The following is a 15579-nucleotide window of genomic DNA, read 5'->3' as shown; positions in this document are numbered from 1 at the left end:
TATGAATTGTTACGCCACAACTACAAACTCGTGACGTCATGGTAAAACTAATTCGAACTCGCTATAACATGGGATTCGTCGATATGTTTTCTGTATAAAGAGTAAAAACTCGTACTAATCATGCTGGTTACCTTCTTTGAGCATGCGAGACTGACATACATGGATATGTTGCAAGTTACATTTCTTTAATTGTGTTATAAGGAGAGCCATATGACATTTTTCGAAGCTCAAGACAAGTAGCATTTCCAACAGTAAAAGTGTAAATGTACCATTTTCACACTTTTTGCAGTTAATGCGTCACTTGGTGTTGCATGATGACATAGCTGATGGCTGTGTTGTCTGGTTGATAATAAATGAGGTTAAGTTTCATACAAAATTTTAGACTTTCGTCACTTATACGAGATCGTATAGGTTCGTCATGATCAGGGCTATACTCAACCTTTTTGCTAATCACGGCCGCATTTCGATTGCATATATAGTGTAGGTTGCATTTCAGAGTACAGTCGTAATGGATCACCTGGACGCCAAATATAAATGTTAAATTGGCTACTTGGGGACTTTGCATCGCAGGCAGCCCTTGCGGTTTCTGTGCCATCAAAGTTTTCTTGTGAAATACTTTGCGGACAGAACGCCCAAGCCGGCTTATTATATACATAGCAAGATCGCAAATATTTGGACTATGAAAAGTAACCGAGCGCGAAAATTTTTTCATCTTCATGAATGAACTTTGTCGATAATATTGCTATTTGCACATATTTCTATCAAATATTTATCCTTTCTCAGCGCCCCTGATCTGATTTTCCGGTGCAGCCGATGGAGTGAGTCCCTTCGAAAATTTTGGACACATAATTTATGATGATGCATCTTTGGGTTGTTATTAATCACTGTGTTTCATATAGTGATATCTTGACCTCGCATCAGAATTGTCGGAATAGCCAAAATATATGTTGGAATCATCCAAACATACCAGAAAAAAACTTCATTCGTGAGACCCACACGGCTCCAAATTGGTATTTCTTGACTATGCGCATCAGTTTCCTCTGTGGTGCGCATTTTTACAGTGTGGAGCTCAGATTACCAGAACACAACTATATTATTCAATGAAAAAACCAGGACACTCTAAATCGCGCAGAGCGCGAAGAAAATTTCTTAGTTGACATAAAAGGCCAAAATTCAAATTGCATGTGGACGGCAGCCAACTCACGCTAATTAACGCACAATAATAGTTTTCCGGCCTTAGGTTGGCCACCCCTAGCCTGGATGCACTTTTTGAACGCGATGCGTAGGTGGAGCAAAACATGGTGACCACAGCAGTACAAGGGCTGTTCAAAAATAACTTTTTTTCCCCGATTCAAGCCGGTCACCTCTTAAATCGTCAGGTTACCCTAAAATACGCTGCACACCAAATTTGGTTCAATTCTAACAAGTATAGGGCTCCGCGGATCCAATTGAATTTTTTAATTTAAACAGGAAAATTAAAAAAAATTTCCAAATTTTTCTGCCAACCCCATGAAATTGTTGAGCTGTCTTCAAAGACGTTGCAAAACAAATTTGAGTCAATTCCGACCAGTAGAAGCGGAGTTATGTGAGTTTTTCGTTGATAAATCGCTGATTATCCACCAATCAAGGATAATCCGAGAAATATCAACGAAAAACTCCAATAACTCCGCTTCTACTAGTTGGAATTGAGTCAAATTTGTTTTGCATGGTCTCTGAAGACAGCTCAACAATTTCATGGGGTTGACAGAAAAATTTGAAATTTTTTTTTTTAATTTTCCTGTTTAAATTAAAAAAATTCAATTGGATCTGCGGAGCCCTATACTTGTTAGAATTGAACCAAATTTGGTGTGCAGCGTTTTTTAGGGTAACCTGACGATTTAAGAGGTGAACGGCTTGAATCGGGAAAAAAAAGTTATTTTTGAACAGCCCTGAGTACATACATTCCCACCGTAAGGTGTGATACGTCAATTACGTGGGATCAGGGGAGGCAAGTGAGGGTGTATCTCACCCGTCGTCAGACAGACAGACAGACAGACATTTCTTGATTCGTCAAACATAAAAATTAGACTCGAGGTGACAATATGGCCTATCCGCCAGGATGAGTAAACGAAATCGTGAAACCTTCGCCGATTATATTATTGGTAGGCCTATTTCCTATCGATGTTCAGGAATGGCTAGATTTTGAACATTTTTACTCACAAAATCAATTTGCACATTTATTGTTAAAAAATGAAGTGCGGAAGGAGAGGTAAGGCACTGGTGAGGTACAGACGGGCCAAGCGTCACATGTGATAGCACAATTCATAGTAATTGGCTTCGGATTTATTATAACTGATATTAATCGAATGTAACTGTCTTAGCAACTCCTAAAATCTAAATATTGATCGACTTTTCAAATCTCAAATTATTCGGCGGGAGCATATCGTTGCACTACACGCGTGCATTTTAACGGCAGCACTATAAAGCTACTTACCAATCAAGAACGTGGATAGCTATTGCATTGTTTGTAATTTGAATTTGTAATTGTGAATGTCACTTTCACAGTTGCATTGTCTTACTATAGATAACCATAACCTACGTAGGTTAGTTACAGAGGTGGTCAGTAACGAAGTACTTCTACTTTTTGAAAGTACTCAAGTAGTTTTCCTCTACTTCTGGTACTTACTGAAGTAGATCTGATTTCTCTACTTTTACTTCTACTTCGTAATATTTTGTGATCTACTTACTTACTTTTCGCTATTTTCAGTTTGTCAAGTAGAAGTAGTTTAATCCCCCAATACGAAAGAGAGCCTGACAAATTTCGGGGGTGTTTTCACGAAGTACCAACATTTAATTTTCACAAAAGTCAAGTAAAGCCTAGAAATTTTGTTGCGCTTCGCGCACAGTAGTTATGGAGTGACAAATATGTTTTCACCAAAGTATCAGTGTGTATCTTATGTACCGGATTGCTTATGGTTCCGCTCACACCGCATTGTCACCAGAGGTGGTCAAAGTAGTCGCCGTCGCTACTCAAGTAGAAGTAGAAGTAACGCCGGAATTTCTACTCAAGTAGAAGTAGGAGTGGTGGTTCACAAGTAAGTAAGTAAGTAGGCATTCTACGCTTATTTTGCCTACAAAACTGAAAACTGTCAAGTAGAAGTAGAAGTAGTCTAAAATCATAACTACTTAAAAAGTAGTTTGGTTAGGCAAAATCTACTTCAAGTACTTCAAAAAGTAGAAGTACTTCGTTACTGACCACCTCTGATTGTCACCCATATCAAATATTTCATTACAGTAAATATGGACCACTATAATAACGTTTGAAACTACGGTTTTGCAATCTAGCAATTACCTATCCTGTCGTTTTCTAGAAGCCCATGACAAGTCCTGCTAATCTGGAAAATCCGGCTTTTTTAAATGTTTTAGCAGATCACCTTTGAAGCTTTATGGACAATAGATATGAAATATATTTTTCGCTTTTTAGAAGTGGTATTTTTATTTTACTTTCAATTCTGAGTATTATACATTGAGTTCTGATTACTTTCAGTTCTTTTGTCCGCAGAACATACATGTTGCAAAAGCAAGTGTAGCAACACCTCTATTTTCTGAAAATAAAGCTACACTAAGTATAAATTTTACGATCCACAATATTTGTTATTAACAAATACTGTAGTCGCGCAAAGTGTTAAAACCGTATCCGATACAACTTCTCTGTATTGCCCTTCGCCTAAACTTGGGGCCTAATAATATGTGATAGGGCGTCATGCCATTACCTTTTCTAAAACAGGGTCTTTTTAGTAAACAAAGGGTTAGTATCGCATTTTCATATCAATACACAATTACTATCTAATTATGTACAAAAGACATGAAATTTATTTTCCGCTTTTTAGAAGTGGTATTTGCATTTCACTTTCAATTCCGAGTATGATACTTGGAGTATCATACTTTGGGATCTAAATACTTTCAGTTCTTTTGTCTGCAGAACATACAATGTTGAAGCATAAAAGCAAATGTAGTAATGCCTCTATTCTCGGAAAATAAAGATACACTATATATAAATTTTACAATCCACAATATTTGTCATTAACGTATACTAATCGCGAGAAGTGTTGAAACCATATCCAATACAACTTCTCCGTATTGCTTTTCGCCTAAACTAGGGGCCTTAAAATAGGGGGTAGGGTGCCATGACACGATATTCTCTAAAACGGGGTCTTCTTGTAAACAAAGAGTTAGTATCGCATTTTCATATCACAACTATAATTTGCATCCCATGATGCGAAAGAATGCTTATTCTGTCGAAAATTGATCCTTCCTTCCTGAGATGCACCAATACGAATCAAGCTCTCTGAACCTTCCGCGTAGCTCAATTTGCAGCTTTTGACAGTCCATGCGAACGAATAAAGACTGTTTTCAAAACTACTTACTGACTTGAGTACTTTTAAAGTCGGTCAATTCTACTTCTACTTCAAGTAGTTTTAGGTGGTGTATGGAAAAAGTACTTCTATTCGTACTTGAGTAGATTTTTTCGTCGCTACTTCTACTTCTACTTGAGTAGCTTGCTTGACTACTTTGACCACCTTTCAGTTATCTATAGTCATGGCAGGCGGCAACATGTCTGCTATTTTCTTTGATCAATCAACACATCGTGCAATCCAAGATTTCGAGGCGGGTATACATCGAATTCGCTAGTGATATCGGTCGTCGGCGCGACAGCAACATAAATTCAATGATTTTGAAAAAGGGTCGGAACCGCTAACCCTGAATACGTCACTGTTTTGGCATCTTAAAGACATGTTTATACTGTCTCGAGAATAACTGTTTTTGCTGTGATGAAAATTTACTTATAAGTCACTGCACCATATATGGATCGCGAGCCATAGGTTCCCGACCACTGGATTAGGACATAGAAATTTCAAATCCGCTCATCTCTGGTATCTATTAGTGCAGGATGTACAGGATCAGGATTTTGGATTCTAACCGGACAGGAATCCGGCAAGTTTATCTCAAACATGATCAGACCCGGACTCACATTTTTGCCCGACAGCCGGATCCGGATCAGGACAGGATTATAAATTTCTAGTGCATGAAAGTGACTTTCTGTTGTTTACTTCGATATTTTGTATCAACTTTTACTCAGCTGGCTTCAGCATTGCATCAGTATTTCGAAAATTCCGTAATAGCAAACGTCAATGCATTGCCTAGGTGTAATTAGAAAAATTTCGGCGACAGGGTCAAATAGATGCTCAACTCCGTGCAGGATATTATCGGCTCCGGATTTTGACATTTGAGACGGAAACCGGATCCTGATGGGATCTGGATTTCATTTTATCGAACAGGATTGGATCCGGATCCAGAAAAACCATGATCCGTAAAAATCTATCGGAAGAGCTTCTTGGAGGTACAGAACTTCAATAGACAATTGAATAGTATATTCATATCAGTGTTGGGATGACTCGAGTCATGACTTGACTCGAGTCAGACTCGTGTCACCTTTTTCATATGACTTGACTTGACTTATGACTCGGAGCAAAATCCACGAGTCAATTTCAAGTCATCAAGCAATCGGTGTCGATAAAAATCATCACTATCTTGCAAATATTCGGATTGCTCGCGAAAAGCTGCTGTAACGCGTGAGAGCGACCAATCATTCAATGATCGTGCGTTTTATTTCACGAGCCTTGTTCCCTCACAAACAAATCGATCACAGACGAAGTGATCGAAACTTACAGCGTACGTTGCCGTAAACTATAGTAGTAAAGTAATTTAACAGAAAATATCTATCTCTGTTCTCACCTAAACCAAACCTCTTGTATATAGTTTATATACTCCTCAACCATTGGCACAGGCTCGAATTGTATGTAAATGCTTAATGTATTGCATATTTGCATCTTATCAATTTGTATCTCTATTTTCTATTCTCTATTTTGACTGGTAACTATAAACTGAGGTTATGCAATTACCTGCGTAGCAATGTTCCCTCTAAGCTGCACACGTGCGCAAATGCGCAGTGCTCACACGGTCTCTGCGCACAGAAAATCTAAGTTGCGCACAACAATCCGAAGTGATGACCTTTTTTTAGTCGTTACGCACTGTTGTCCAAGGGTCTGCGCAGTGAGTTGGTGAGTATGCGCAGACTCGTCAAAAATTAGAGGGAACATTGCTGCGTAGTTTAACGGTTCTACGTATATGTGAGCGACACAGCGCCTTCTTGCATGTATATTTAACTCTTTATTCGTTCATCGGTTCAGAATCAATGACCACTCAATCCGTATCTCAGACAGCTAGCAAAATGCAATGACGCAATCATTGTATATCAACAATCGTATCACAAAATATGACGTCACCAGCATGAAATTTCGAATGAGAGAGCGTTCAATGTACTATTTTTAGGTGGTACACGAACTTATTTTGTTGGCAGAGTTTGGGTTGATGTATTTTGATAAGAGTCGACTCCAAGGCACACAAATGGAAGTGTGAACAGCCCGTAGGTTAGTAATCTATAGTTTGATGCGTCACAATACCATCGAAAGTCGCCTAAATCGAGCGTGACCATTCTGAAGGTATTTTACGTCTGCAACTTATTCGCCGAACTATTTATGTAATATACTGTAATTTATGTTTTTTTTATGTTTCGTAGACATCATATGGTGCTTTTGAATGATGATAGTGCAATTTATGCTCTTTTTAATAAAGCTTTTCGAATAAACAATCAAAATTACTATCGATGGTGTGAATGAATACAAAAACACAGTTTGAAAGTTTGCACTCCATCCTACTGTCTCTATAATGAAAGCATTCCAATAACATGTAAGTATAAACTGACTTTTCCGCCATCACCAAATGTATCAACTGGAACAATCAAATGCCATAATAATTACATAAAAACAATATCTTCCGTCGCTTTGCCAAGAATTTCGACGAGGATTTGCAGGGGAATAAAAAGCTAACGCCTTAACGGTCTATATAGGCTCGACCGAACGTTGCATTCTTAAGGACTCAGACTATTGCTATATTGATATTGATCAGACTAAAATTTCTATACATACTACTCTCAAAATTCAGTTATGCAGCATCCAACACCCCAATCGGACGGATTTGGTTTTTATGATACAATTAATATCAAATCATGATAGATTCTCTACGCCTGATATTTTTTTACATATGACAACGATGCATTCTTTCTAATATCAATTTCGTTGATATCGAGCATTGATAATAATTGTTTTCATAACAAGCTCACAGCATAGACCAGTGGTTGGGAACCTTTTTTGTCCGAAGAGCCATGTTGGCCCTATTTTTTTTCCATCTCAACTCCGAAAGAGCCATATATGCCAATCAACTGTTACGTCACAATTGAAAATTCGTGACGTCATCGTATCACTTATTCGAGCTCATTGCTCGAATTGCTCGTGTGCGCCATATTTTCTCCGTAAAAACTGGTATTTATTGTTCGAAAATAAAGGTCGATACGAGAGGTAAGGCGCAGACAGGCCATGCAAGCCTCAGCATTGATAACGCAATTCATCGTAAGTAGCTTAGAATTTATTATAACTGATATTAATCGAATGTGACTGTCACACTGATTCCAAAAATCTAAATACTTACCGACTTCTCAATTCTCAAAGTATTCGGCGGTAACATAACGTCGCGCTACAGGCATACATTTTACCGCCGGTACTACACAGATCCATACTTACCAATCAAGAACGTAGATAGCTATGGCGTTGTTTGTAATTCGAGTTTGTAATCGTGGATGTCACATCCACAACAGTTCATTTCGTGCCGTAGATCAGGAAGACAATGTGTATTTGAAAACTGCGTTTTGAAATGGGCGTCAACACGTCTGCTATGCTCTTTGATTAATCAACGTATCGCACAATGCAAGATTTCGAGTCGGATACATAGAATTCGCGAGTGATATTGGCCGCCGGCGTGACAGTAACTTAAATTTGATGATTTTGAGCCCCTAAACTTGAAGACGGCATTGTCTTTATACCTCTCAAAGACATGTTTATACTGCCACGAGAATAATTATTCTGGCCGTGATGAAAATTTACCAACAAGTCGCTGCAATATTGATCAATTCAGCACAAAAATAAATATTTGGCAAAGAGCCATATCTTATACCCAAAAGAGCCATATATGGCTGGCGAGCCATAGGTTCCCGACCACTGGCATAGACTCACAAACGGAAAGTTGGATGTTTCGAGCAAACAAGACCAACAAAATTTTTGAAAATGGCAAGGTGCATATACTCGTTTACCGCTGCCAGGGCCATGCAGAGAGTGGTCCGAAGTTGAAATGCAAAGAATTTCAACAAAATATGTTATGAAGTGAAAAATTGTATTAACTGGAAAAGGTTCAGAGTGCAGAACCTATCAAGGTTCGTTTGCGAACGTCAAACCTCCAAATTTCTGAGGTTAACAAACACACAGAACGCGAACGTGAACCTCACGTCACAACATCCCTAAATAATACTCTTAGGCCTACTGAGGAAAATCATATCAACAAACTGCTTACCTATGGTGGATGCTGGTGTGAAATTGAATGTATGTTCAGAAAATTGTTTTAGAATGGAGGTCTTGCCAACTCCGGAATCTCCGATGATCAGTATTTTGAAGATATGATCATACTTATCCCCTGCCATCTATATTGACATAAAATTGACCCTGCGAATCTCCTTTGAGTTATGAGGATGTTAATTGTGTCCGGTAGCCTGTGATGTATACAGCGAGTCGGTGGTCTGCGGATAGTGACTTACAATCTAGTTAACTTACAGTAGCTGATACGAACGTCCTGAGTAAGTAACTGGCAGTTCAACAGACGAATATTGCCTTTTTTCCTGTAATATTGTACTAATAATTCAAGCAGTAGGTTTGCATCAATAGCACGAGTTTCTTAGTCATATACGATATGAAGGCTACCGTGCGCGAATATAATTTGTCTGATGTAGCATTGTTGTCTCGTAGAGTATATGAGAGAGCCATGGCTATACACCTACAGGGTATAAGTATATAGATGACTATATTGACTAACCTCCGTAGGTTAGTCATCTATAGTAGAAGAGGTTAATGATTTAAGAATCTGAACACTCGGACCTGCAAACCACGCAAGCATACAAATATGTCGGATTTATAGCCTATACTAGAGATGAGCAATGAGCATGGATTAGGATTATGATTTTGGAAAACCGGCTCTGTGAAATTTTGTCGGATTAGAATTGGACTATAGGATTTCAGATTTATTTTTAATAGGTTAGAATTAGGATTGGATTCACCGATTTTCGGGGAGATTGATGTCCTGTGGCGAATGGCGACAAAGTTTTTCATCCTACCAAAGTTACTTCATATACTTTGACACTCATTATGCGTTTTATTTCTTTTTGCAGAATTATAGGCATAACATGTAGGCGTTCTAAGAGGAATTCTGGTTTTTATCGGATTAGGATTATGATTAGGATTGGACTATACTAAATTTCTGGATTAGGACTAGGATTAGGATTTGGAGCTTCGGGTTTGGATTGGATTAGGACGTTGAAATTTCAAATCCGCTCATCTCTGTAGCCTACTGATCAAATAATATACACTTACGTTATGTGAGCTTTGACACGAACCAATCAGGTTGCAGCATGATGGCAACAAACAACAAGGCCGGGCAAAAGTCACTCAACTATAGCTTACTATTACTTCGTTTCCACGCACGGTCGACGGACGGCCGAAAGGCCATGTCACATGCGTTGTACATGTCGGCCGTGTTGCCATGACCAGGCGTAATCCGACCGTGACTTGGCCGAACTAGGTGGGCGAAGCGATCGCGATGACGTTTTTGGCTTACTTACTCAGTAATAATTTCATAATAATCACAAGATTGCGATAAATGACTCGGTAGGATAGAATAGAAATGTTGTTGTACTTGATATAGATTAATTATATGATATAGACGCCATGTGAACGGAAAAATATATAATGTTATCATAAAAGCTATCGCAGCTACTATGAATATTGTGAATTCAACAGATTGATAATAGAGATTGATCTGATATCACAGCATTTGGGGTTCAGCAGTGTAGCCCAATCCAGGATTGGGTATACTCCTGATAAGTGGGTTATTAAGCTCATGGTCAATTACCTTCGAATATTAGAGCAGAAAAAATAACAATAGAAATATATTAATGAATGTGTCATACTTACAGAAATGTCAGAACGCCGAACAACCCATTGTTGTTACATCTTGGAACGTACCGCTACGACACTCAGTACCTTTGAGTGGCTCTAATAACATGATGTGGCGACCCAAGATGTAACTATAATAGATTGCCTACGGTTGCCATAATACATGCTTAGTAAGCGAAATACCAAGCTGCGACCTTCGGGTCGATAACTACTATTCCCATAGACTTCGTGTCCACTCGGGTCATTTTCATTAAGCCGTCGAGTCAGCCCGAGTCCGAGTAATTCTATTAAAGGTTGCGTCCAAGTCTAACTCACAAATTTCAGTCACGAATCGTCTAAGCATAGTGCTGTAAACGACTATCGTCTAAGGGTCAGGGTTTATCATCATGAATTGGAAATGTGGCGAAATAGTGAATTTTCTACTGCATGGACGCGGATACTGAAGTTTGATGAATAATTTCAGGCTTTCGGAGCAATTTAAGAGCGAATTTTCACTTTAAAACTTAAAAAGATATATGTGACACATATATATTGTAAAATTAATGAAAATCTAAAATGTCGTCGCGGGCAGCACAACACAAAATGATCTGGCGGGCCGCGTGTTTGAGACCTCTGGATTAGATCATGGAAATTTCAAATCCGCTCATCTCTGCTATGAGCATCGAAAAGGGTTGGAAAATGAAGGTGTTTAGCAAAATTATATTGAATTGGGGATAGCTGGCTTTGATGAATAGTAATAACGTAGAGCTGGTAAGTATTCACAGTGTTCTAATCTAGAATAAACATGAATGGTGAGCTCATCAGTATCATGTGTTCAAATGCATGGATTTTGACAACTTTTCAGATGAAGCAATCATTGTGGCTCGGCTCTGCAGACTATGTCATATCGAGCCTCCCGTCTACCTTGCATGTCACATTTCATTGTTACATTTGTGTAGTGTTATGTTGATATGTAATGTATACGAATAAAGATTCTCTGCTGTATTTTGCTTATTCGTATACTACATGATTGCAACAGCGAATAGCATGTATTACAGCAGTGGTTCCCAACCTGTGGTACGCGAAGGTCTTCCAGGTGGTACGCGAGCAGATTCTGTGTGTTTTTGACCGAGGGGAGTTATTGCTTCAGGTGGGTCACGAACGAGGAGCTCGTAGATATCCAGTACGACCACACAACAAAGACGACACACAAAGATTGTTCTCCAATAAAGTTCTGGCTTAGCATGCCCTCCTCGTACTCGAAGCTAGCTTCTCACGCTATTTCCCAGTTGCTAATTTTCCCTTCTACGTGGGAGTGCGAGCAAGGATCAAGTCGAAGAAACGAAATTGACTTGTTACGCCTATGCAAGACTTTCGATGCGCTGTGAGCAAACGTATAGGCCACGCATCGACCAGCAAGTGGAAAATAAACAAATGCAGCCATCGCATGAAATAAATTGACTTTAGTTGTTATTTCATTATGTTGTTCTTCTTGTGACTGGTGGTGAAAAAACAATTCCATGCATCCCATCAACCCTGACTGATAATGCCTAGTTTAATAGAATTTGTTATTACCAGTGCGATTTTTTTTTGGCAGGTCAAAAAAGTCAAAGTTAGGTCAAAATTGTAGCGTTAGGTCAAACAATGTTAAAATTGTTTACAAAGTTAAAACTTTTTTGCAACCTGCATTTCGTTTGTATCGTAGATTTTGCACTTTCGGTGAACTCATCATTTGACATTTTACAACTTGTAGCCTACTTTATAGGCCTAGCGTTGTAGACGGTCCATTGTCTGCTCATTATGAATCATAATCCAGAACCTTTTTTGTCCGAAGAGCCATATTGGCCTTATTTTTGCCATTTCAACTCCCAAAGCGCCATACATGTCAATCTACTTTTACGTCACAATTGAAAATTCCTGACGTCATCGTAGCGTTAATTCGAACTCACAACACGGGATTCGTCGTGTGTGCCACATTTTCTCTGCAAAAACTCGTACTAAACATGCTGGTGGCCTTATTTGAGCATGAGAACTTGAGTTACGAGAACGTAGGTTCGTCGTGATGGTACCTTTAAATGCGAGAACCCATGATCACATGCGTAGGTGGAGCTAAACATGATCACTACATCAGTATATAGGCCTATCCACTCTTAAGCTGTAGTGATACCTCTGTGACATGGGGTCAGGGGAGGCAAATGAGGCATTGCTGCACCTGTCGTCAGGGTGAGTGGACGAAAATTGTGAAAACTTCAATTACTATTGGTATTTTCTATTTATTTTCACGGATGACTAGATTTTGAACATTTGCATATTAATTGTTAGAAAATAAGGCGCAAAACGAGAGGTAAGGTACAGACGGGCTGTAACGTACTTTTGGTCGTAGCCTAGTTACGATGGTACGTTATATTTAGCTCGATTAGAGACTTGCCTGTATCAACTTAGACTGTTCGACAAGGGCGTAGCCAGAAAAAATATTTGGGGGGGGGGGGCGAAAATTTCGATGACGTAAATTAACTCCCCCCTAAAGATCACGTAAAAAACGATGGTCTTGGGCCCTTATTGGATGATTAACACAACATCTGGGGCGATCGTTATACATATATTCCACTGACAGACATAAAGTGATGTGACAATATAATGATTGTGAAAAACTTTAGGCGTCAAGACTTTCGCGCCAAGCGCGAAAATTTTTTATGGTTAATGAATGAAATTGGTTCATTATTACGTTTTGATTATCAGATTTACCGGTAGGGCTGATAGAAGTGGTGGCATCGAACATTCAGGGGGCACTTTAACTTACGTTAATAGCACACGGCAAGACTATTTAGAATTTATAGAGGGTGAGCGCCCGACGGGACAGTTGTCATTATTGCTGTTACTTCATGACTTGCAGAGAAAGTTGTCACCACTCGAAAGATCGCTCACACGCAAGGTCGCGTAGCCAGAAAAGCAACTTTTTATGGGGGGAGGGTCAAATTGCTCATGAGTTTAGGGGAGCTCCCTCGTGGGAGCTCCTCGCAGAACCGTACATCCTGCCATGGGCAATTTCATCGCTACCCTTTATACACACGATTCTTAGACGCACACACACACATACCCTATGGAAGCTTCCATAGTTGCCAACTATAGCTCGCATCAGGCGATCGATTCACGGACGAGCACAAGTCGCTGACATTAGTGATGAACAATTAGTGTGAATTTCGGGCCTAGTCGCGCGGAGCGTAAATTTTTTTTAATAAATGAAAGAATTTGATCAATAATATTGGTGCGTGTATATGAGCAAGTGGTGTACATTATTAGCCTATTAATTACTTCGTTGAAGCACGGTTATTTAGGTACCTTAAGTAAAGATTGGCGCTACATTATAGATTGTAACCGCTGATACATACCAGACCTAATTAAAAAAATCCTTTGATCAGACTCGTGCGATTTCCAATTAACACTTTTTAACGGGAGGTAGCGATATTTTCCTGTGCCAGTCGCATTTATGTCGGAGGGATCTTATTACAGGGACAGGATCATTAGGCGCCAGCCATTTAAGCACCCGAAAATCTATATCGAAGGCTTCGGAATATATGTGTCGGTTTTATGGCCATCAATCGTTTTGGGAGCTCACTTTGCGGAGTTGCATAGCCTACTTTATATGCCTTCGTGTGTCCCGGAACGGAAATTGCCTGAATTAACACTCCCCAACCCCCGTACTGAACTGACACCCCTGTCAATCAACCCAACTACCTGGGTTACTCAGTCTAGTGTATCTACTGGCGCTGTTGTATTCTCATAATTGAGAATGCAGCTAAATTCAATTATGGGTATTTTTTTCGGGATACCGATAATAAAATGACGTCGTGTACGGACGCTAAATCGCGCGAAGAATATTTTTAGGTTGCATTCATCTTCCCCAAAATTATGTAAGATTTATTGATTTTACGAAAATTTTCCTTAAATTGGGGGGGGGGGGATCGCCCTTATCGCCCTTCTCTGGCTACGCCAATGTGTTCGAGTAGCTTGCTAACTCAATTGAAACCGCTATACCCTAGTTTCTGTGCGTCCTATTAGCCGAGCCTACCCCCGAGACACGGTCAAAGTAATTCAAGCAATTACAGAAATAAGATCACAAATTTATCAAATGAAAGTCCACGTCAACTTCAAGGTAGCGGTTACAAATCGGTTACCAACAGTTAACTCTCTAGGCCAGGGGTCGGGAACCTTTTTCGACCGAAGAGCCATATTGGTACAATATTGTCAAAAGTAACTTAGAAAGAGCCATTTACGTTAATCAACTTTTACGTCACAATTGAAAATTCGCGACGTAATGGTAGCACTGATAGATGGAATTCGTAGTGTGCGCCATATTTTATCTGCTCACATGCGTAGGTGGAGCCAAACGTGGTCACTACAGCAGTACATACCTTGAAACCTTCAATGATTACACTGGTCAACACATATTTTTAGGCAGACAAAGTAATAGTGGTTTTGGGGGTTCTGAAGGGCACTGATACCGAATATGACCTTAGTTTTTTCAAATCGGCTCTGGTTGTGGCGATAACCCATGGGGCTATTTTGACCAAAATCTCCCATTTTCGCGGTATTGACTAGATAAAAAAAATAGGCTTAGTCGTACTATAAAGTTTAGAAATTCAATCTGCTTGTTATTTGTACACACAGAAGACCATTTTAAATCAAAATACAGCAACAGCACTATATTTACGGGTGATAGATTTATCATAGTTACAGACTTTCACGGATATCATGTACATAAATAAACTCCAGTCATGTATATAAGTATTTACCTAGATACTCAAATAACGTGGCATTAATTTCATCAGTTTTTCGTCAACCACCTATTATAAATTTGAAATAATCAGTTGGAATCCAATATTACTGATATATTTTAAATCGAAATTGTTTTTTGTACGATTTTCCCCTGTAAGCTATTTAGTGCAGTTTCTCGAGAGGTTCCGGAAATGGTCTGACATAATATGTGCAATGGTTCATCTCATCTGCCCTGGTATCTTTCGCTTGTTGTTCTGATGTCTTGGTAGAACCTCTTCCCTTGCTAATTAACAAGATGATAATGAAATATACCAAGATGACTGAACAGGAAGTGAGCTTTTATGCTCATGTTTGTGCTCAAGTGTTCGATATGCAGATACGAATTTTCGGACCAACTGTTTGTATAGTTGGGTGCTTTGTGATCATCTAAAAAGTTTTATTTACTACATCTTAGGAGAAATTACATGCTGTGAACTCCTTCCTAATGTGAAATTGGAATCTTTCATCGGTATTCGAATATACCAGGTACCAGATTTAAGCTTCTCGTTTGATAGCGTTACTGGGTATACCCACTTTGTTAAATGAGTGGAAAATTATCCATTTACCAGTCAGAAAAAATGAGACACATACGAGTATTGTAGTCAAGCCGTTCAAGGACAAATTTTATAGT

At 39.1% G+C, this 15579-nt stretch overlaps 1 protein-coding gene across 2 annotated transcripts in view; it reads right to left on the bottom strand.

The window, feature by feature from the left end:
• LOC145448118 (ras-related protein Rab-10-like) overlaps nucleotides 1-8974 on the bottom strand; it is a 44518-nt gene extending 35544 nt beyond the window's left edge. Inside the window, exon 1 of one of the 2 annotated variants that reach the window (XM_080326445.1) lies at nucleotides 8503-8974. In XM_080326445.1, coding sequence (XP_080182571.1) covers nucleotides 8503-8629 — 127 coding nt within the window. In that variant the 5' untranslated portion in view covers nucleotides 8630-8974. The remainder of the gene's footprint in view (nucleotides 1-8502) is intronic. The other variant, XM_080326446.1, reaches the window with a different exon arrangement.
• Between the last annotated feature and the right edge of the window lie 6605 nt (nucleotides 8975-15579).

The sequence above is a fragment of the Botryllus schlosseri genome, chromosome 10, assembly GCF_051294905.1.
Source record: "Botryllus schlosseri isolate E-star chromosome 10, Bs_hap1, whole genome shotgun sequence".
Classification (NCBI taxonomy): Eukaryota; Metazoa; Chordata; class Ascidiacea; order Stolidobranchia; family Styelidae; genus Botryllus; species Botryllus schlosseri.
The sequence above is the reverse complement of the archived record's forward strand: the minus strand, read 5'-3'. Positions and strand labels throughout refer to the sequence as shown.